The following is a 25,080-nucleotide window of genomic DNA, read 5'->3' as shown; positions in this document are numbered from 1 at the left end:
CACTTATCTCTTCTTACTCGGCTAGATTCACCACTTGCACAACAAGTGCTTTGCCTACTCCAACAATCACTCCATGTTAATTAGGGCCTTCAAATTAGTTGGAATACTAGAAGAAATAATTTTTCTTGGTCAATTTTCCATGGCATCATTTGCCCTAGTCATGGCCGAATATGGCCCTTCTTTTTCTTCAAGTTTTCTTGATTGTGAAAAAGATGAAAGTGTCTAGATTTTTCATCTATTCATACATATATATATATGTAGTTCCCACAAATGGAAGGGAAACACATGCCCCTCACCCTTGGCTAGAGTTGATTGGCCAACCCTTGGGTGGGACCTACACACACAACCACACGGCCAAGGGGTTCTTCAAGAACTCTCTTGATTTTTTTGTGAAATTCTCATTTTGCCCCTAGCCTTCCAAAATATTACCATGAACCATTTTGCGAATTTCCTTTTTTATCCTTAGCCTTTCTCAATATTTCCATACTAATGGTATTCATAAATAATATTCATAACCAACTTGTACATTAAAATAATTTTGGAAAATGGTCTTGCCCTTAACTTACCACGACTACCTCGAAATATCTGAACGTACAAAATACGGGCTATAACAGTACAATTCGTGAAGCTGTTGGTACAAGCTTAGGGAGCCGTGTTCGTCCCCCCCCAAGCCGCTTATTATATATAGCAAAATGGGCATTCGTCATCGAAAAGGGCATATGTGCTCTATTTGCGTGCTGACAAGGGTATATATAGGTCATTTTTTTTGCGCGGATTGCCTCTCTTTTGGGGCGGTTTTAATTTTTGTCCCTCAAATTGGTGGTCTTTAATTTTTGCCCTTCGACTAATACTCCAATGTTCTGGGGTCGAACCCAGCTCAGTAAAAAAAAGAAGGAATTTCGCAAGGCAGAGGTTTGGATTTGCAAGACAGAATTTTGCCTTCAAAACTCTGCTTTAAGGCAGAACTTTCAAGTCTCTTTTGCTGCATTTTGAATTTCTGTTTTTCTAAATGCTTGATGTTTGTAAAATTGCAAGCAGTGATGGCTGTGCATGATGACGTAATTGGGTCGATTGAAAAATCAAGCAGTGGCATGGATGAGTTGCTAGCTTTCCATGCTGAGAATATGCAAAACAACATGAAAGTCATTTAGGCAAAATTTTACCTTCAGGCAGAATTCTTTTGCTGCCTTAAAATTTTGCCTTAAGGCAGAGTTTGAAATTTTGCCTGAATCATGCGAAACTCTGCCTTGCGATTTTTTTAAAATTTTTGGATTGAGTGGGGGTTCAAATCCGAAACCAAGGGGTTCTAACGAAGGGCAAAAATTAAAGACCACCCCAAAATAAGGGCATTCCTGCGAATTGCCCTATATAGGTCACTTTTATAACGAGGGATATATCTGCTCAAAATCGTAAAGTTAAGCGATATATTTGACCCTTTCCCTTCCTCGGTGAATGACATATAAATACACAATAAGAAAAGTATTTACGGAATATGACGAAACTCTTTAATTTACAGAACATAATGGATTTTCATCTTTCATACAAACTTTAAAAAAAAAAACCGCTAAAGGCTTAAAAGATTCGCTTAAAATTTTGTGTATGAAATGTGTATATGTCGCTCAAGGCTTTAAAAGTTCGCTCAAAATTTAGTATATGAAATGTGTATGTCTCGTTCAAGGCTTACAAGATTCGCTCAAAATTTTATGTATGAACATGGTATGAAATTTTGTATCACGCTGGCTTAGAATTTCGCTCACATATTCGTATATAAAGCTCATGTTAGATTTCTGTAAAGTTAATACAACTATAACAATTTTCATACAATATTCAAGACTTAAAATAATCGCTCAAAATTGTGTATGAAATGTGTATATCTTGCTCAAGGCTTAAAAAGTTCGCTCAAATTTTGTGTATGAAATGTGTATATCTCATTCAAGGCTTAAACATTGTGCTCAATTTTTATGTATGAAAACGGTAAGAAATATGTATATCTCGCTCAAGACTTAGAATTTCGCTCACATTTTTCATATATAAAGTTCATATTAGGTTTTTGAAAAATTAATACAGTTACAATAACATTGTATGCAACTTTCATACGATATTCAATGCTTAAAAGTTTTGCTCATAATTTTGTGTATGAGAATTGTATTAAAAATTTCGCTCACATATTCACATTTCATACATTTTTCATACACAAAAATTTGATTTAATTTTTTAAGCCTTGAGAAAAAAAAGATTTTTTTTTTTAAAAAAATTAATTAAAAAAATATGAAGATCCGTCATGTTTTGTAAAATATTGTTATGTTTTGTAAATAAAAAAAACTATCTATATATTTAGTAATAAAGAGTCTTAAATATGCATCCTATGTCATTTTCCCATCCCTAACTACTGTAAGTCTATAAGTCATTGTCTACTCATTCGTGAATTATTTCTACTTTCAACTTTGTAGGCTGTTAATAAGAGAAATAGAAGAGTAAATTTATCTTGGAAGATGAAACACAACCAGAAAGTAAATTGTTTACTTTAGCAATTGTCAACTTGTTTAAGTTCTTTCTCTAAACAAATTAATTACAATAAAATAAAGTCATTGCATATGTAAATTGTATTAGGAGTACATGTTAGCTTCAATGAAGTTCTTTCATTGCATTTATCTGTTAAAGTTGTACTGAAGAATGACTTCTCAAGTATTACCAATTTTAGAAATGGGCCAACTTTAGACTAATGCAAGATGTTTAAAATTCTTTTGAAAGCTCAAATATATAGGATTTGCTAAATACTAGGGTAAGTTCTTCAAGTCAAAACTTGCTTTCTTATAACTTACTTGAGATTTGGTTTAGCCTCCATGTGTATTGTAATTTTATAACATGTCTCTTCTAATATTACACTAACACTAAGTAGGCGTTTGATCATGCGATATGATATCAAAATAATGTTTGTTTATGCAATTTGCACAAAATTTCAAGTTTAACTTCATATCATAATTTCAAATTTCAAATTCTCCAAAAAGGTATTATTTGGGACTCCAAATCATGATTTCAAATTATTTTAAATGTAAAACTTGTCTCATAAATTTATATTTTGTAAAAAAAGATCCATAAGTTGGTAGAAGTAATTACCAACCGTGTTTACCAACAATTTATATCAAATACTAAGAGATCTTTAAGTTTGTAGTATATTTATAACAAATTTACTCTTACCAACCATTTACCAACTGCATTTACTTATATAAATCATGTTCCATTTTTTTTATTGAACTAAATTTCTATCACTCGACGTTGTAGTTTTTAGAAAGCCCTTCTAGTAGTGTATTAATTTTGTTATGAACTATGATTTGCTCATTTGGTAAGATTATATAAGAATTCGGAAAGTTTTGATGGTTCTCAAAACTTGTGGGGGTTTTATGTTTATAAAAAACAATACAACTTAATAAATTCGAATTGCATGTCCAAACAAAACTTCAACTTCAAATCATCATGATCTCAAATGAATGATTTCATATCATGATTTCAAATCATGTCAAAACCACTCCTCAGACTCAAGGATTCAAATCGATGCTTGAGTATTTTTTTTTTTTTTAAATTACATATACAAAAACCGGTCACAAATAGATTAAAATATAATCTTAGCATATAACATTTAAGGAAGAAGATTTGCGCAACATTTTAAAAATTTAAAATTATTATCTAACAACTTGCAAGCTCAAAATTATGACAAAGTGTTTATAGCTTCCAAGTTATAACTTCCCTGGAACTATCGGTACTTTTTTGGTATTTATGTCGCATCTGTTCAATGTTGGGCCCGTAATTAATTACCCAAACATCCATTGTCTTGCACGGATTTCCTTCAAAGGCGTTGGTCTTTTTGCCCTTCAAATTGCTAGTCTTTAATTTTTGCCGTTCGCTTAAAAGCGTGGTCAAAAATATCTCGAGGATCTGGATTCGAACTCTCGCCTGGTAAAAAAAAAAAATCACAAGACAAGGCGGAATTAAGAAATTTTGCCAAGCATAATTTTTTTTTTTTTTTTTACTCTGCAAGACCAAACTTTTGCCCGAATAGGCTAAAATTTTGTTAATTCTGCCTTGCGATTTTTTTTACTGCGCCGGAGTTCGAACCCAGAATCTCGGAGTATTTTAAGCAAAGGACAAAAATTAAAAATTGGCAATTTGAGGGGTAAAAAGTAAAGACCACCCCCGAATAAGCTTTGACCATGATTCTAGACGTAGAAAAATCGAACAGAAGTGTTGGAACTGGAAACTGGAAATTTCAGGTCAAATACAGGTCGTGCTTCAAGTGCGGGACGCACTTGGAAGGACGGGACGCACGTGGAAGGACGGGACGTACTCTTGTCCCGTTCTTCGACAGGAAAAATAGTTACTCACTGGAATTTGACATTTCAGGTACGGGCCGCAAGGTGCGGCCCATACTTCAAAGAATGGGACGTACCTGGTGCCCGTACTTTACCAGGAAATTAATTACTTACTGGAATTCGACATTCCAGGGACAGGCCACAAGGTGCGACATGTACTTTAAAGTACGGGACATACTTGGCGTCCGTAGTACGTCCGCTTCAGTGAACAATATAAATACGCAGACTCAACCTTAAGTGAACAGTATAAATACGCAGACTCAACCTTACTTTATTATTTTTCAAATTCCTCAACCCTAAAACGACCTGCTGTCCTCCTCCATCACCAAGAACACTAAGGTAAGCAATCCTAGCCTATTCCAAGTGGATTCTAACATATATTTATGAACATTAAGCAAGATTCATTGTTCTTAACCTTTCTTGCAGAGTTTGGAGAGTTAGGCTTTTGGGATTCTTCTCAAAGTTCAGACCTTTCTTGCAGAGTTTGGAGCATATACATGTATGTGAGGCTAATTATTTACGTTAGAGAATGTTTATGATTCTCCATACGCCTCATTCTACATGTCTATCAGTAATTTGACTCAGAGTACAGTTTTGCCCTAATTTCTTGAATATTTGTAGAACTGCTATCTTTTAGGGTTATAGTTTCATAATTCGTTCATGGTGATCACTTTGAATATCATGAACTCAATACGTAATCATTATAAACTTGTGTATTGACATCACATGAGTCTCAATCAGTATATAAACAATTAATTGTTTTAAGTCCCATAATTGTTATATCCCGCATTTTGTACATTCGGATAATTCAAGATAATTGCGGGAAGTTAAGAGCAAGACTATATTTTTGATCCGGTTTGATACACAAGTTGTTTATGAAAATTTTGAAGTGGAAATAGTAAGAAAGGCTAGGGGCAAAAAGGGAAATTTACAAGATGGTTCATGGTAATATTGAGGAAGGCTAAGGGCAAATTTGAAAATTGAAAAAATAATTTTTCATGAATTCCAAAACAAAAAAAAATGGTCTTGAAGCAAAAAGGGGCCAAGTGGGCCGTCCAATAGGGAGTGGTCTTAGGCCCACATGGAGGTTTAATAAATAAGACCAAAAGATGACTTAATGGTCATATTTCTCATCTTCATCCATAGAGATTTCAAGAAGCTTGGAGAAAGAAAAAAATGAGAAGGCCATTCGGCCATGGGAGAGCCAAAGTGACCCCTTGAAAAATTTGATCAAAAATTATTTTCTTCTAGCAATTCAAGCAATTAGAAGGCCCTCTTTAACGTGGTATGATTGTTGGAGCAAGTAGACCCCTCTTTGTTGCAAGTTCATAACCATAGCCAAGTGAGAAGTTAAAGGAAAAAGGTAAGAATTAATCTTCTTTTATATGTTATGGATGGTTGTGTATGTGGTAGTATGTAGAAATGGATGAAATTTATGAAAATATGGATGTTATGTTGTGGCCGTGTATATATAGTATTGTGGCTGTGTGGTTGTTGTGTGGTATAGAAGAGAATGAATCAATTTTATCTAGTGTTTTGGTTGTTGTTGTTGTGGATTCTATATTGATAATGAAAGTTTGATGATTCTAGTTGAAGTTGTAAGTGTTGGAGAGTTGTTTTAGAAGCCAATGTAATTTGAATGTAGTTTCTTGTATTTATGGAAAATAATGTTGTTAGTGTGTGAATTGTTGGTGTAGTTCATGAATTTGAAGGAAGGAAATGTGTTGTTGTTGTTCTTGTTCCATTTGGGAGGTTTCGGGTGGAATGGCATATTGGTTGGATTGTTTTGAATATTGTACGGATTGTTTGAAGTATTCTTGATTATTGTTTGAATGGTTGCGGATTAGTACTTGAATATGTAAGCAATTATGAATTGAACGTAAATGAAACGCCGTCGAAGTTTGTAGAAAGAAGTTGCTAGCGTTAGTATGCTTTTTGAATTGATTGTGGATATTGTTATAATAACTTTGGTATTGTTGTTGATAATTTGGCCGAGTTAAATTCTCGGATTTGTTGTTGATGATTTAGCCGAGTTGGATTCTCGGGGATGGTTGTATTTACAGGGGAAATGCTGCCGAAATTTCTGTAAATAAAGTGTTGGTTTAGAATTGGACTCTTAAGTGTTTATGGCTAATGTTTGGTATGTATGAATATTGTTGTAGATCTTGCGAAGCCAAAGACTTAAGTTCGGATTAGCGTAGAAAACGGGCAAGGTATGTAAGGCTTACCCTTTCTTTCTTTTGGCATGATCCTTATGAAACGAACAAATGACGTATATGTATGATTTCAAAGAAATTCCTATTCTTAGAGCCACTAGGATGGCTAATATTCTTGACTTGCAGAAGCTATTTCATATGGTTTGGATGTGTATCTATGATATCCGAAGATCTATTTGATACGTTTCCGAATGGTATTCGAGAGATAAGTGATATGACCAATGTCTTGATTTTCAAATGATAGCACGTTTGATTATTCCATTGAGTCTTTGATGTATTCTGATACGTACATATGGTTCCAAAAGCTCTATTTGATCTGATCTATAACGATATTCGAAAGGTACCTAACATGATTGTTGCTTTGATTTTCCAAAAATGGCTTCTGAAACGTTCATAGAAGGTTCTGTACTTCAAACGCTCATAACTTTCTTATACTAAATCGGATTGACCCGAAACTTGTTTCTGAGCCTTTAGGTGTCGGTAAGTATACTTGTCCATCGAGTCTTAGTATATGAATCGGGCTGCACGTTCTGCAGCAATATATTTATGGATCGGGCCGTACGTTCCTCGGCACTAATATATTATATTTATGGATCGGGCCGTACGTTCCTCGGCACTAACATGTTATGTTATATATGGATCGAGCCGTACGTTCCTCGGCACTAATATGTTATATTTATGGATCGGGTCGTACGTTCCTCGGCACTAAAACGTTATGTTATATATGGATCGGGCTGTACGTTCCACAGCACTATCAGCTATATTATAATCTATGCCTATCATACGCCGTAGAGTCAGTTTCTGTCATATAGAGTTATGCAGATATTCTCAGATGTTAGCCAAAGATGCATTCTATTATTGAGGTTGGTTTTCATGATTCATCTGTACTTGATGTTCTTATGCCTTACATACTCAGTACATATTCCGTACTGACCCCCTCTTCTTCGGGGGCTGCGTTTCATGCCCGCAGGTATAGACGCGCACGTGAGTGACCCGACAGCTTAGGACATCTACCCTGCTGCTTTGGAGTGCTCCCTTGTTCTGGAGCCCACATTTTGGTACAGACTCTTCCGTTGGATATATGTATGCATATATTCAGGGGTACGGCGGGGCCCTGTCCCGTCATATGATTCTGTTGTCTTTGTTAGAGGCTTGTAGACATGTATGTAGGTCATGGGTCGTCATTGTTTGGTTATGTCTGTGTGATATGCTTCTCAAGCGATTCCATATGCTATGTCAGCCTTAACGACCTGTATGTGTGAATACGTATGTATATATTTTGGGCGATATGTTTTACGATAGCCTTGGTGGCTTCTGTATGATATGTATGATATATGTGACTGCTTAAGACGACATGTGATCTTGTATCTGTATAAGTCAGTGTATGCCGATTCTGGTAAGTGAGTACGTCTGGGTGTCCAGCTCGGACACTAGTTGCGGCCCATGGGGTTGGGTCGTGACAATAATTAGAAACAGTTATCATGCTATCAGCTATTGCCAGTCTCAGTCTTGTAAATTGTTTAATGTTGAACACCTCTATCTGTATTTTTGGGCCCTAGGCCACAGTTTATACATACGTTTTGCTTGGGCCTGAGGCCAAAGTTTTTGTGCACATTATTTGGGCCTTAGGCCACAATTTATATTTACAGTCGTACAGGTGATTCTTCGTTCAGAACAGGGAGTACTTCAGATTCTTGCTTTCCTGTTTAGTTCAGTTTCAATACTTATATTTCACTACTAAAAAAACAGCGTTTAGTGACGGACGTATTCCGTCACTAATCAGCATATATCTGTTGCTAAACATGTGTTGCGACGGATTAGCGACGGAATGTCGTCTGTTGCGATTTTGCGCGTTGCTAACCTATTAGCGACGGAAAAATGAAATTCGTAGCAAACTTAGCGACAGAGTAGCGACGTATGAGATCCGTTCCACATTATAGCAACGGATTATTTTGTTGCTATTGTTATGAATTCCGTGACTAATTTCATATTTCATTTCGTCGTTTTAGTAAATTAGCGACGAAAACTATTGTCGCTAATCCGTCGCAAAATCTTTGAATTATTTGTGCCTGCATTTAGCGACAATACAATGTTTGTCGCAGTCTGTAGCCTACTGTTTTCCCTCTAACAACGACCAAAATCCGTCGCAAATCTGTCACAAGTATTTTTCTTCCAATTTTTTTATTTTATTTTAAATACACCTGTTAACACATACTAAATACAAAGTAATAAATACCCTTAAAAATAACTGACATTCACATAAAATAATATTTATAAAAAAGATTCAAAATAGATAGCGAAATCCTAACCCGTTAAGTCCAAAACACTGACAACACCAAGTTGTCAACTACCAAAAGAACTCACACATCCATCAAGTATTGTTAGTGCATAATTTTGTTCTTTCCAACAAAAAGCAGATAACTTTGTGCTTGAGATCCAAGACCATATATTCTTCTCTTCCTTGTTCCCCTAGCAGCTTAGTAATATGCTTCACATTGATCAATATCAGACTGAGATTAACATCATTGCCCTTGGCATCCTGCAAAAATTAAAAGAGCTTTAGCCATCCGATATCTTGTCACGATTACAGCTTAAGCCGTATAATCCTGAGAAAGAACTACTCTCAATCAATAATGTTTCATTACTTATCAACATCAAAACAGACTTGAAACCAAAACTTTAGACTATAAAGAAACTAAAACAAGCCCCACAAAATGCATATATCACAAGTTAATTGGCTGCTAGCACTAAGCTAATACCATATACCACAAGTTAATTGGCTGCTAGCACTAAGCTAATACCATATACCACAAGTTTACACCTTCTGCTCATGTTTTCCTTTCTGTTTTACTGATAAGTTTAATCAATTGCATTAATAACACTTAGATGGTTGGAAAATGTATACAATACACTATGCTTATGTTGTTCAACCACATCCATTTTAACAAAATATCCCAATTATCTACACGTCATAGCTAGAACCCTTTACACCAAAACTATAAGTAACATGGAGAAAAGTTTCCAAATGTTCAAGTATAAGAAATGTATGATTTCCAGTAACCCTATTTCATAATTCATTAGTTTTGAATTTCATCTACTTACAACTTCAATATCTTCTTCTGCCAAAGCTTGATAAACTCTAGATCTTCTCATAGGATTAATGCTCCCAAGAAAACTTGAATAACTTAGCTTGCTGGTGTTTTTTGCGTCCTTTAGTATGCAATCAGGGGGTTGCCCCTGCATAAAAATTTAAATTGTATTCAATGGGAGAAATTACTAGCTTAAAAAAAAAAAAAGGCAAAAGGAACCAAAGCACATGCATGTATATGAAGAATTAGTTGGCCATACAGCAATCCATAAAGAAACACAATGCAAATCACATGAGAGATGTGAACAAAGATTTAATAAATGCAAGGGAAGTGTAACTGCAATTATAGTGCCAATGGGCATGAAGTAAGTAGAATTATTCTACATTCACATCACATGTATTATTTTATTCTAAAACAAAGTAAAAGTGACACTAATATAGCAGTGAAGCGGTAAACTTTCTTCCCAATCTCAAAGAAAAATCAGCATATATCTTGTTAAGGATGTAAATTTCAGATGAAAGTATCAGTTACTAGTTTATTTGAGTTGGTTAAGTTCTTCCATATTTTGAGTTCTAAGAAATTTCTATGCTAACTTTACATCTTTTCTCCCTAGCTACTCCAAAAATAACTTGAAACAATAACTTTTTACCTTTTAAAGAATCGGACCATGAGTTGACAGAGGAATGTGGAATATGGAAGATTTTGGCAAAATAACGGCTACAACACTAGATCCATCCATGTTCACACACCAACTACTACACCAATATTTTTAAAAAGTTTGGAGGCAAGGTTACTTGGGATTTTCTTTTCCGCAGATAATTCCTGTGATCTTCATGCTAAAATCTATAAGTTTTTGAGTTGTAGAATATAGTTTTAGTAATCTGTAGTCTTCAGTCATAAGGACTTGTTAAGGTTCAATCCTCCCCATCTCAACATATGTTAGTACATTAGTTTTCAAGAGTCAATAACAACTGTGTTCTTTTTGGACCGACTAAAAAAAAAAAAAAGCTTCGCATATACAATTAGGTACTAATTGGCATTTGTATATTATAAGAGCTGGAAGGTTAAGTTAGTTGTGGACTTGTGGTGGGGTTGTAAGTACTCATCCTTAGATTAAGTCGCCTTTGGTATATGCAGTAACATTATTACAAATTCCAGCAAAAGCACACCAGTAACAACATAGAACATCAACAGCAATGCAGATTCATGTTTAGCCCAAAAAAAAAAAAGCAATGGCTTAGTTCAAAATGGAACAGCAAGTAACCTTATAGCACAACAGTTCCAACACCAAGATATGTAGGAGCTTAATTCATCAGATGCAATGGCCAAATCACAAATACAATAACAGCCCATAAAATGTAGTAGCACATGTCGTTCACTATTAGGCCAAAATGCAGCAAATTAGGGATTTCGATAAGCCCCCAAGTTATGCAAAATGTAACTTCTTAGAATAATGGTTTTACATATACAAAGACTCAATCGAAGTAGCCAATTTACATTGCAATTTTCCTACTAAAAAGTATTTCTTATTCCAAGCAAATCATTCTTATAGACAAGTTAATAAATAGTAATTGAAAACCATGAAACGACATTGGTAATTCATAGATTGTATTCAGCCATCTTTATTGGCATTCAAGTTCAAAGGAAACGAACACGATCAACACCTATATATTAGAAAGTTAAGAATAAACCTGCTCATTTGTCAACGTCAAGAATATACTTTTCTGCATGAGATAGCACTTCTCAATAATTTGAAGATCTTGTGATCCTCCAAAGGAACTATTGGAGATATGGTGAGATATGGTCTACATTTCTGCACAGTTTTTCAGCATTTCTGCACAATATTTCAGCGTTTCAGCATTTCTGCACAGTTTTTCAGCATTTCTGCACTGCGTTTTCAGCATTTCTGCACTGCGTTTCAGCATTTCTGCACGATTTTCTAAACTGCGTTTCAGTATTTTTTTAGTGTTGTGCTTCAGCAGTGATTTTTTTCTGCACTGCGTATTTGTATTTTTGCACTGCATTTTTCGCATTTCTGCATAGGTTTTTCAGCATTTCTGTACTAAATTTCAGCATTTTAGTACAGTATTTTTAGCATTTTTGCACTGCATTTCAGAAATGCTGAAACGCAGTGCAGAAATGCTGAAAACGCAGTGCAAAAATGCTGAAAAACTGTGCAGAAATGCTGAAACGTTGTGCAGAAATGCTGAAACGCAGTGCAGAAATGCTGAAACGCATTGCAGAAATGCTGAAACGCTGTGCAGAAATGCTGAAAATTGTGCAGAAATGCGGAAACGCAGTGCAGAAATGCTGAAAACGCAGTGTAGAAATGCTGAAAAACTAGCATTTTTGCACTGCATTTCATTAGCATTAGCAGTACAAAAATGCTAAAAATACTGTACTAAAAGCACACCAGTAACAACATAGAACATCAACAGCAATGCAGCTTTTATAAAAGATACACAAAGACTAACCACAGTGATGCTAAAGAAAATCACCTCCAATGCATAAATATGACTGCAATTTGCGGATACCATTTATGCGGATGACTGCAATTTGAAATCGATTACAGTAGAAAAATCATAGTACAACAGTAGATGATATACTTTTTTTATCTTTTAATATGTACAAACAAAAAGGTTCCTATATACTTTCATGCAGTAAACAAGAAATGAGATACAATTCTTATGTAAGGTCTGTAAAATCAACTTTTCTAGCAACAGTGGAACTGCTGAATTGCCTTAAGAAATTACAAATACCAAAAGAAGCTTCAGTTTCCATATTCCAAGGGAGAAAATAATACTCCACACCACCTGTCCAACAAGAAAGTGCTAGAATCATTAATTATCGGTTGGCTGCTATAGTCTTGCAACTACAACTTCATAGTGTTACAAATCACCAAATAGCAAAGGGCATATTATACTCCGCAAGTAGAATCAGTAAAGCACAGAAACATAAACTTGGCATGATGTCAATCTATGCCTGCACACATAGCTACAATACAAAAAGAGCAAGAACTGCCGAAACGCCCCAAATAGACTCAGCAGAAATCATTCTCACCGTTTTGTCAATAATAATTGAATTTTGACATGAGTAATCGAACTAGTTCTCCACAATACAGCATGAACATTTTAATAACAAAATGACGGAAGGAGATCTAGGAACTACGCAGATCTTGCAGTCTCAATAAATGTCATTTAAAAAAAGTATATCATCTTCTGTGTTTTAACAAAATGCAGTCATTTCTTTGCCTTCTAAAAGACAACAATCATGTCAAGTGTAACAGCTTCTATCAAATGCACAACTATATATTAAGAGCAATAGTTTTACCCCAACATACAACAGCAAAATGACTAAAAGTGCAGCAATTTTTATTCAGGATTTTCGCAATGTAGCATCAATTCTTATTTGGCAAAAGTAGGCACCAATCAAGTATAGGAGTTTCTATCTCAAAGACCACATATGTTTGTTGTAAATGCAATCATTCAAACACAGTAAACAACTCTCAAAGTGGAGATACAAAACTCATTCAAATGTAGTAGCAGTTCATCAAATAGCAAAGTAAGGCACAAAATATGTCTCCACTATAGCAGTTGCTTGCCTAAAAAACAATCAGCAACCTGACACTTATTTCAGCTTCTAAAGATGCAGTAACATTTCAAGTACTATAAGTCACAATATTTTATACTAAACATTGTTTACATATAAATATATGAACAATCTATGTAACAAACAGTGTGTATTCACTAATGGGGTTGAATTGTTTACATATAAATATATAAACAATCTATGTAACAAACAGAGTGTATTGACTAATGGGGTTGATAAAAAATTCACCTTTGGACCCATAGTGACTTTAACAGCATCAGCAAGTTCTTCAATACCTTGAAGCATTGCAGCTCGAGCTTCAACACCAAATCTAATATCCTTTGCAGCATAACTTCTACTCCAATTTAACCTTCCACCAATCTGCAACAAAAACCATTTATAAACAGACAATCCAAAATACAGCTCTTCTTGATCTATACCAAAAAAAAAAAAGTATCTTGCAAAATAGTACTCACTTGTTGGGTGTTGGTTCTTGCCACTCTGTACAAAACAAAAAAATGGGTATTTGTTAAAAGTAATAAAGATTACATTTTTCTAACACAAAAAAGAAAAACAAGAAAATGGGTATTTCTTAAAAGTAATAAAGAATACATTTTTCTAACAGAAAAATCTAAGTTATAAAATGTGAATATTACCTGGCTTTGGAAGCAAGATTTACTACAAAACGATACATTTTGCTAATGAGAAATGCTGCTAAGAGAGAAGAACAAGCTGAAATAACTTATTGAAACAGAAAATATCATTCACCTTTTAGTTAAAAAAAATGACAAACTGAAACAAAAAAAATCGAGTAAGAAACCCAGTTCACTAACACTGATTTCAAATCACAGAATATAAAGAATGTTGAGTTCTTCAAGCTTTTTCTCGACATGCAACGAATTAAAACAAACTTTAACCACCAAATAATATTATCCTACAAGATTTAACACAAACAAAGGTCGAATTTCTATTTTCATCAGATTTTGGCCGAAATAGAGATTCCCAACACTTAACCTTCAAATAAATTATAAACCCAACAGTTTTCAACACACCCAACTTCGATTTTAGCCCAAAAAAATACTTAAAGACACTCTGTCCTTTAGATAATAAGCAAGAAAACACAGATAGATTTAATGTCAGAAAATACAAAGAAGGAGATAAAGAAGAAAGAAACTGCCCATAAAACATAGAAAAATCAAAACATACCTTTCCTTTAGATAAAAGTTGCAGTAGAAGAAGAGAAAAACACAATAGAAACCCTAGATTCACATTATTTTGATCTATGTTGTGCTCTCTCTCTCTATGTTAGCAATTTCGCACAGTCTATCTCTCTATCCGTGTTGGCTGCTGTGTTTGGAAATGAAATAATGTGTACCCTAGCTAGGAGATATCTTTTTTTTTTTTTTTTTTTTTACATTTAACGACGGAATAGCGATGGATTTTATATTCCGTCGCTAAATAATACATTCATTTCTTTTAATAATTAATATTGCGACAAAATATTCCGTTGCTGCAAATATATATTTTTTTGTAGAAAAATTAAAGGCCTAGCGACGGATATTTCGTTGCTGAATCCGTCGCTAATTAAAAATAAAATTTGTTGCGCCTCTTCTGTTGCTAAATCTGTAGTGAAATTTAAGGCGCCAAAAATTCGCGCTAATTATTAGTAACGAAACTCAGTTTTCGTTGCTAATCCGTCACTATATAATGAGATAAAATTTTAGTTGCTAATCTTGCGACAAAATGAGAAATCCGTAGCTAATCCTTCATTAATTAGCGACAGAATATGGTCTGTCGCTAATATTCCGTCACTAAACGCTGATTTTTTAGTAGTGTTTCTTCTTTCAGTTGCTTTACATACCAGTACAATTCAAATGTGCTGATGTCCTTTTTATTGATTGGGGGCCTGCATCGCGCTGATGTCCCTATTATTGATTGGGGGTCTGCATCTCGCGATGCAGGCAACGACATACAGGTTGACGATCCAGCTAACAAGGACCGCTCGTATCAACTGATTGGTGAGCCCCAGTTCCTTCGGGGCGTTATCCTGCTTTCAATCTGTCCAGTTTTAAATAATTATCTTTATAGTATTCGTAGAGGCTTCATAGACATAGTTCAGTTAGTCAGATATTAGCAGTCTTTTATGTATTAGCCTTGTTGGCTATTTATTCAGATGTTTCAGACTTTAACCAGTATTTTCGCATTTAATATATTTTCGGTCAGACTTCTAGTTGATCAGCATGTGTTAGTCTTATTTCCTTATTATTGCATGTTTCGATATCACATGTTGATTCAGCCAGCCTATGGGTTCGCTCGGTCACATGCAGTTAGGCACCAAGTGCCGTGTTACGCCTAGGCCATGGTTCGGGGCGTGACAGAACCTTTACACATAAAACATGTCACAAATGACTCTAATCAAACCAATCACCACTTATCACAACTAAAATCTACATAACAACACACATAAAATTCAACAGGATTTAGAGCTCAAATGTCATATCAAGAAAAATCCATCTTTGGTTCCAAGCCAACTCTGCAATTTGAAAAGAACACTGAAAAATATAAGTAATTTTAAACACAAGGCCATACTAAAAAGGTGATAAGCTAAATAACAAACAACTATTTTAACTGTAAGAAAAAAATCAAAAGGCTGAGTCATTCTTCTTTATCCATGGTTGCAAAAATTGGACCAAATACATACGCTTTCTTCTATCAATTCCTTAATGATACCCAAACTGAATACAAATCACAGAAACACATCCATAGAGTTCAAGCATATAAGCGTATAAAGTAACAATCACTAATTAATAGCAAGTAACGCCAATAGAGAAGATAGCCAGGGAGAAGCATTGCCATTTCAAACTGCTCGCTAGCTTACATTCCAATTTTTTAAGCATTAATCAAATATTCTTAAACAGCATCACAGAGTTAATATTACAAATTACAAGTTGTATTTAACTACTTTTAGCAATTGGCAAAAGATGTTGCTACTATAAACAAATTCCTGAAAACACAAGTTCTAAAGTATTATGCAGTAAACAGATTCATATGAACACAAATTTCCTGTTCTTTTGGAAAGAGCGAGGATTAAGAACACAGTAAATGAACTACTAAAACAGAAATTTTAAAAGGGACAAGTATTTGAAGCTTACAGAGGTATTAAATGCATCTTAGTCGTAAGTCTTCAATTCCATAACAGGGGTATTAAACTAGTCTAACATTCCTTCACCATCTCCATCACTAACACTTTCATAATCATCATGAGTTGGTTCATCTTGTTCTTGTTCATAACGATCATCCCGCACTAATTGTAAGTGTTCAATATTTTCCAAATGTTGCTCACGAAAAGGTATGTCCTCCATTGGTGGCTCCTCTAAATCCACAGAATCCATGTCTCCCATATCATATATGTCTCTAGGCTTCATATGACAAACAGAGCACCAACCTTCATCAATTGGATCATCAACATAGTACACCATTGTAGCATCAGTTGCAAGTATAAATGGTTCATCTGTTTCTTTTGCTCCAGTGTGTATCAAACGGGAAAAGTTTACACTTGTTATCCCAAATTGATCTATCTTGATTACCTTGTTAAGTGTAGTGTCTACCCAAATACATTTGAATAACACAACCTTTAACTTACCATAATAATTCAACTCTATGATGTCAACCAATTGACCATAGTGCATATCATCACTTGACTGTTCAATAAATTCTCAACCACTTGAAAATCTCTTAGTAACAGCACACATAACAACACCACTATTTTGTATTCTCAATCCTTGCTCTTTCCTCATAGTACGAAACTTAAATCCATGAACGTTAAACTCCTTGAATCTCCTCACAACATTATTTGGCCCATTTGCAAGCCATTCAATTTCAGGTGTAATATCTGCACCATCCTTTCTTGAAACCTATTATTTTTTAATGTATTAGGACAGTTATATATATTTTACGAGATTTTGAGTTTAAAAGAGAATGAAATATTTGCAATCTTACATATCCCTTAAGCCACTCGTGAAAATGTTTGTGCACTAGTTTTTTTTGCTACGATGCATCCGAGTGACCTCAATTCTAAACTTCCTAAATGTCGTTGTAATTCACAAAGTAAGATATAAAAATACATTAGGATAAGAAAACAAACAATATAAAAGACCATGTAACTTACTCTCGAAATGCATCAACTATTTCACAATTAGTTATCACATATCGGTGAGCTTGTATAATTTTTAAGGGAGGTAAGGGTAGCGTTTTTAATAGCACCCACAGGCTTGCCTGATACAGGAAACAACTTTGACAAGATAGTAGATTCACTACTAGAATTGATATCATTGTCATCATCATTACGCCTTGGTCGATTAAACATTGTTTCAATATCACCATCCTCTAAATATCTAGAACAAAAAGTGAGACATTCCTCCATAACGTACCCTTCAGCGATACAACCTTCTGGTGTGGAATTGTACCGAACATAAGGTTTCAAATTAACAATTGTTTAAAAGGAATCGTAAGATTAGAAAAAATTTAAAAATATATCAACTTACACAACAAAGAATATATCTTTCAACGGGGTACATCCAATGACCTTGTACAGGACCAGCAAGAATTGCTTCCTCTCCAAGATGAATTACCAAATGAACCATAATAGTGAAAAAGGAGGGAGGGAATATCACTTCCATATTAGAATGATTCAACCAAATTCGTTGCTGGAGCTTCTCTATATACTTCACATCTAAAACCTTGCTTGATACTTCTCTAAAGTAATTACATAACTCAATCAACACTGAAGTAACTTCTTTAGGAAGAGATTTTCTGAAAGCAATTGGCAAAAGATGCTCCATTAGAATGTGGGAATCATGGCTCTTTAAACTAGAGATCTTGCGTTTCTTAAGATCAACACATCTAGAAATGTTTGATGCGTAATTATCTGGAAAAACCACATTTTTTAAAACTTTTAGGAACAAACTACGTCATTACAGAAAGGTTTAATTGTAGAACATACTTGATACTACTATCACTTTGTGCTCACTGCTTGGCTCCACTCTCATGATTAAAGTTATTTTCTCATGTACTTATTACTTCGGGCAAAAAATTCATGTCTTTCAGTATTTCTTTTTCCTCTTTTCATATAAATAAAAATTGAATCGTATTTAAGTTACATAGGGTATTCTTGTTGAGAATTGAGATGTTATCTCGAAAGTGGTAGTGTCTACTGAATTTGCTAAAACAAAAAAATTTAGTTAACAAATTTTTGTTATATCACGGTGATTTGTAAAGTTTTATTGAATTCTTTTTAGAAGTTTCCCACACAAAAGATAGAAAATAAGAAAAAAAAAAAAATCTTCCCAAATTCAAAAATAAAATTTTGAGGGCGTATTTTGTCCCTTCTCTCAAAGTTTTGAGCAATTAACCTTAAGTCAAGGATTAGATGTCCCAGTCCAGTGTTTTCATTTCCTATGAGTAAATTGCAATTGAATTGATCGAACCATTTCCAAAATTCTAATGGAAACAACAGAAGGATCAGTCAATTAATTAACTCCGTCTTCAGCCTCTTGATTTAAAGGTTACTTGTCTAATATAATAGAGAACAGAACTTTAATAAAGAAAGGTAATTAAGGTGATCATCTTTAATTAAAAAATAAGACTAGTATATTATCGCAAGTGATAAACTTAAAGTTCCTAGAGTCCAAATAAATAAAGAACATCTAGCTGTATATGATGTTATCCTATAAGTTGGACCATGCCCTATAAATCATCCCAAGTCTATTTTTAAAAAGTTAGGCTATAGTTGATAAATCAAGAGGTCAATATATAAGAAAAAATAATACATATTGTTCAACTGTGTTTTTTCCAATTCTACGGCTAGCATTGAGATTTCCTAGTGATTAGCATTTAATTAATTTGTGGTATAGCCCATCAAAGGTGTTTAGATGGAAATTAAATCACCAACTAATTTAGGTATTAGAGCAGTCTTTTGTTTATATTTTTTCCCTTTTCCTCCGAACTAGACTAATTGAACGAGAAATGTAATTAAGTCGAAGTATAATAAGAAAGTCTAACTTGATTGTTTGACATTTTTGAGTTTCTACTACATTAAATTAGCATTACATAACTGATCAATAACCTTCAATTACTTATTATATATATAGTTTAATTATGAAAAATATATAGCTAATTACCATGACCTTGGTACCTTTTTTTTGTTGGTAACTTGATATGAAATACTTCTTTATATATATTCAAGTTAATTTCATATGAAATACTCTTATTATGTACAGTATATTTTACAAGTCAAAATCACCTTTTTCAAAAGAAAGAAATATTGAAGATATATTACATTAATATCTTTCAACCAGATTACATTTATATACTAATTTTAAATGCATCACAATTTAGTGACTTATTTTTGTTGGACGATTAGTTAAATATGTCTTGTATTACACTAAAAGAAGTGCTAAACAAACCTTTTAAAGATCCAACTCCTTGAGTTTAGCATCAGTCAAGGCTTCACATGGAAACCCCCCACACCCCACCCCAACCCCCACCCCCCCACCAAAAAAAAAAAAAAAACAAAGTAAAATGATACTATTGATTAAAAAAGGAAAGTCCACAATGAATTTCATTGGACTTGGACAAACTTAATTACCTGACAATTAAATACAAAAAATTAACCTAGTAAGTCTTTCTTTTTTGAAGAGAATGTAAGATGCAAACACATTGACTACTTCTACACATTCCAGTATTACTCTCCTAAGATCAGATACAGATGCAACCTTCGTGCAATATGGGTTCAATTGAACCCAGTATTTTCGACATGGAAACATATAATTTGTATGTAAAAAAAGGTACTAAAAGTTTAACAAATATAATATCTGAATCATAATTTCAAAATTACAATGAGTTAGATGCTAAGCACCCTCAAGGTATATAATTCATCAAATTTAAATCTTGAATGTCCATTTCTGCCGAGACCTGCGTACCTAGTGTCATTCCACCTTGTATATGTATCAAGAATCTGTGTTCCTAATAGAGCCACCATTGCTCTCTCCATGACCAGATGAATGGGTTTGGTCTTTATTAATGAGTGAAGAAATAGCAGCGGCGACAGCAACCCTAAACTTAGGATCAGAAGCAATGGCACTCATATTTTCATGAGCCAACATAGGATTATTATTATTATTATTACTATTTTGTTGATAATGATGATCACCCTGTAACTTAGGACCAGCAAAAAGGTTGTTTCCTTCATAATTATTGTTCGGTAATTTAGGCATCCAATTAGGATGGCCCATTTCATGAGAGTTTGAAGAAGAACTTGCAAAGGGAAATTGATGGTTATTAGAAATATTCTTGGTGAGATCAAGAACTATGTTCCCTTGTGAATTGTGATCACTAGAATTAAGGATGTTATTTCTAAAATTGGAGAAGTTATAAGGCGAAGAAGAAGAAGAGCTTGGAATATGGTGATAATAAGGAGAATTATTATGGTAACTAGGGAAATTAAGTGCTTGGTTTAAGTTGGAATTGGAATTAAGAAGAGGGCTAATGCTTGAATCCACTAACATGAAGGAAGCTGCTGCTGATGCTGTTGATGCCATTGCTGTTGCACCCACTGGAAGTGGATGATTATGTGTTCCTTCATATGTTGTGATCAAAATCGACATGTCCTCCAAACATCTTTGTACCTAATTAAAAAGATTTAACAAATTCTAATTAGAAATAAATCATAGTAAAACTCTAGTGTCTTTAAGTTCCACTTGCACTATAACTCTTAAGATAACTCTTAACTTGTATACATTGACGGTCTAATTCTCTTTTTCGAAAGATCATATCACTTAATTAAGAAATACCTACAGATAACTTAACTGTCTACTCGTATCAGAGGCGGATCCAGGATTTAAACTCTATGGGTTCAAACTTAAGATTTTTAGCATTGAACTCATTATATTTTTAAAGTTAGGGGTTCATATTTACTATTTATTACAATTTCAGTAATTTTTTACACACAAATTTATGCTCCGCGTCGAAAGTTTGGGGTTCAATTGAACCCCAATATACAATGCTACATACGCCTTTGACTCGTATAATGAGTGGAATTAATAATCTGAAAAGTAATACAAGCAATTATACTGCAACAGATTAATTCAGGCTGATAGTAAATTTATGTCCTTACCTGCTTTCTCACCGGACAACCCGGCGCCACCGTGCAGCGGTAGTAAGCTCTGGGACAATTCGGACTTCCTTTAGCAATTTTTTGACCATATTTCCTCCATTGACAGCCATCATTCATCTGATAAACGAATTTCCTCGTTTAATTATTTTTTTCATTTAAAGAAAACCCTGAAAATTTATGTTAGTATTGAACTTACTGTAGCTGATTCACATCTTGCTCTGACTGAAACCCTAGATTTCCTGTTTGGAGGAGAAGCAGTAGTCACATGGCTTGTTAAACCTCCATGTGGTTTATTTTGTATTTGATGAGTAATAGTAGGATGATCTTCTTTTCTCTCCTTTCTTTGATCTTCTTCTATTTCCACTAATTTGCTTGCTGTAGTGCTGTTACTACTTACCAAAGTCAAAGATAACCCTAATTCACCATCCATAGTATCATCTTCTTGAGATATTGGTGATGAAGTTCTATTAGCAGTACCTAAGATTTTTGGACCCCTTGTTAATCCTTCACTTGCATCATCATTTCCACTCAATGAAAGAAAATCTCTGTGATCCTAATTTAGAAAGAAAAAGACAATTATAATTTAGACAAGATTAAACTATGACATGATTGATGAAAATTGTTGTACCTTGTGATTATTTTGATGAATAATTTCGAATTTTGCTTGTAAGTCATAGTAATCTTTCATTGTTTGCTCCACTGCCTTCCGTAATACCTTGTTCTCCTCTTTCATCCTGTTCATCTCCATTTTCAACATCGATAACTGACACAAAACATAAGTCGGTGAATAAATGTGCACGCTCTCTAATTAACAACTTCATAAAACTTTTAAACGAGATGATCACATAATTCAACACCTTTGAGCTACTACTTCATGTGAAAAAAAAACATTCTTCTTGCAGAAACAAGTGCTTACACAGAAATTTAAAGATTTGCAAGTAATTAGTAAAAAAAAAATATGTACCTCTTCAGTTTTTGAGCTTCCAGCTGATGATGGATCAACTTTTGGTAATTCTTGGTCTTTTCCTTGTGTCTTCTCGTTCACTTGTGATGATTCTCCAATTTGGTTTTCTTCATTTTCTTCTTCTCGAGCATCAAGCTTCAAGCTGAGATCAATTTCCATCTCATTATCACTTTCTGATTTGTTGTTTCCCATAATTAAGGAAGAGACGAAACAAGAAAGAAAACTTTGGTTATCTCTCTTTATTTGCTTTCTTATAATTCTCTAATTTGCGTGCTGCTTTTGAGGCACCAAAGTCAATTCGCTAATCTCAAAAGAAGTTAGTATAATATTATAATTGGACATCTAAGGACGCATCTAAGTTTGACTTTAATTAATAAACCCATTAATACATGCTAATGGAATAGCAATAAAAAAGAATTGTAAGAACTAATAAAGTTTTAGGAACTGGCAGTAGTCTGGCATTCTTGAGCATCCTTTTTGTTACTTCCTCTTCCTCGATCCCAATTAACTTGTAAAAGTTTTGATTTCGAGAGTTAAATCTTTTAATTTTGATCGTAGATTCGGACATAAAATATCTTTTGAAATAAAATTTACATATTTGATACTAAGTAAAAAATATATAACTCACTATAATTAATATTTACCACATGTAAAAGACATATAAAAAAATTACGGTAAAACAATCGTTTGATTCTCAAATTTGAACACCACCACATAAATTGGGAAAGAAAAAAAATATATTACACAATATTTGTCAAGCACTTAGAACACCCTCAATCGTTTCCCCTAGTATTTTATTAAACCTTCGATAGCCTGTATATTATTAGGTATCCCACTATATAAATTAGACTTGCGACTCTATGTAAATACTACTAAATAGTAGCATGCTTAAAGCACTTAATTTTCAACGTAAAATTTCTATTCCATTGCCAACTTGACGTAGTCATAATAGGAACTTGAAGATAGCAACAAATCGGAATACTTATCATATAATCACAGTTAAGTGATTCAAATATATCTTGTATTTAGTTTGATGTATACATATAAGTTATTCGACTAATAAAAATACTTTAGAAAAAGTTAGCACAGACATCTTCTTCTTAAGGAATGCGAGCCCTGTACGAAATCCCATTGAGGAGAGGACGAGCCTTGGGCCCTTGGCCTTGGGATCAGATCTTGAAATTGTCAACTCGAAGACCTCTCTTTTCTCTCTCTATCATTTTATTTTAATTTATTTCTCTTAGCCATCACCCATATATTAACTGCCAACAAAATATTCCGTTTTTACTTCTTTGATTTTATATATGGGATTCAGATGTTTCTTATACTACCTTTATGATGCCATCACCCAAGTGCTTCTTAAACTACCGTACGATGCATTTTTTTTTTCACGCCACTAGTGTTTGAATAAGAAGTTTTCATTTTGGTCTTGTTCAACTCAGATTTAACTTGGCGAGTGGGTTGAGGGACGGGAATTTGATGATGCATAAACAATAGTAGTTAGAAATTCAAAGTAACCTTTCGTTTAATCTCAAAAAATAATAGTTCATGTATTCAATGACAATTTGATCTTAAAGTTTTCTCAAATTAAAGTTGTTATATACGACCGTTTGAAATCATTCAAAAGTCTGTTCTGATATCAATGAAGATTATAAAGGAGAAAAAATAGAAAACTAAATAATCTTATAGTCTAGGACTAGATCTTAGGAAAAAATTGCTCACTCCAAGGCAAAATTAACGAGCTAGCATAAAATTCAAGATCCAAGGAAATAATTCAATCTCAAAATTTCAAGTTTTAATTGGATGACCAATACTTACTTTTAAGAGTCTTGATTAACCATTAAATTTTTTTCTTTAAAAGGAAAATAATAATAACAATGGTCGCATAGTCATAGGGGACAAGTTTCTTTAAGCTGTCAAATGTAAATCGGCAAAACAGCATGGTTAAAAAGACCTTTGTCAAAGACATGCTTAAGAAAGGACGAAAAACAAAAGAGTTGAACTAATTTTAGGATTGGGATCTGTAATGCCGCAAGTTAAGCTAATTTATAATTTTTTGTTTCTCGAGCGAATAAAATGGAGAAAAAGAAATTCATTCCAGCAGCTCCAACGCATCTCATCTACAGTCTCCATTTCAAGGGACAATTAATAAAACAAGTCTCATGAATTAGCCAGTTTCTTTTTTAATTAAGCAACAAAAAAAGGTGGCCAGTTGACATGAGAAAGGAATCTGGTCTCGTCCAACCCTATATAAATTAAAAACTACATTATATTGTTCATTTAAATAAGTAATTATTAGTTGAATCAAGTATTTAGTCATTAATTAGAAAGTGTTTTTCTCCATATTAGCAAGTAACATCCCACGCTTGTTGTCGACCATTTCATTATCTTATCATGGATAAACGATTAATGAAGCACTATTATATTGTCATTTCTTGCCTCTATTAAGGAAAAGTTAGTCAATGGTGAAGGAATCCTTTTCAGTCAATTTAGCATGGCATTAATTTTATGTAATTCAATAATAAATTGAAAAAAAATTCCTCAAGTCTTTGTAGTTTTTTTGTTTCACTTTCACACGCAATATGGTTCTTTTTATCCACTGCCCTCCTAGATCTATGTTATATTTCGTTAATTGATGTTTTTATGTGGATAACCAAAAGAATATATTCCTATGTGCATATAC

The 25,080-nt window shown here is 33.7% G+C and overlaps 2 protein-coding genes across 2 annotated transcripts; both read right to left on the bottom strand.

Moving 5' to 3' along the window:
* Positions 1–12,205: 12,205 nt before the first annotated feature.
* LOC132600160 (chaperonin CPN60-like 1, mitochondrial) lies at positions 12,206–14,183 on the bottom strand. Its single transcript, XM_060313259.1, has 4 exons — positions 13,917–14,183; positions 13,737–13,761; positions 13,510–13,641; positions 12,206–12,485 (listed from the first exon to the last, which is right to left on the bottom strand). Exons 1-4 carry the CDS (start codon positions 13,952–13,954, stop codon positions 12,414–12,416), a joined length of 267 nt encoding a protein of 88 aa, XP_060169242.1. The 5' UTR covers positions 13,955–14,183; the 3' UTR covers positions 12,206–12,413.
* Positions 14,184–19,927: 5,744 nt separating this feature from the next.
* On the bottom strand, positions 19,928–22,774 carry LOC132600158 (probable WRKY transcription factor 9). The gene is made up of 5 exons (XM_060313258.1): positions 22,398–22,774; positions 22,062–22,196; positions 21,630–21,986; positions 21,434–21,550; positions 19,928–20,945 (listed from the first exon to the last, which is right to left on the bottom strand). The coding sequence occupies exons 1-5, from the start codon at positions 22,587–22,589 to the stop codon at positions 20,268–20,270; spliced, it is 1,479 nt and encodes a 492-aa protein (XP_060169241.1). The 5' UTR covers positions 22,590–22,774; the 3' UTR covers positions 19,928–20,267.
* Positions 22,775–25,080: the final 2,306 nt, after the last annotated feature.

Source organism: Lycium barbarum, chromosome 6 (genome assembly GCF_019175385.1).
Source record: "Lycium barbarum isolate Lr01 chromosome 6, ASM1917538v2, whole genome shotgun sequence".
NCBI lineage: Eukaryota > Viridiplantae > Streptophyta > Magnoliopsida > Solanales > Solanaceae > Lycium > Lycium barbarum.
The sequence above is the reverse complement of the archived record's forward strand: the minus strand, read 5'-3'. Positions and strand labels throughout refer to the sequence as shown.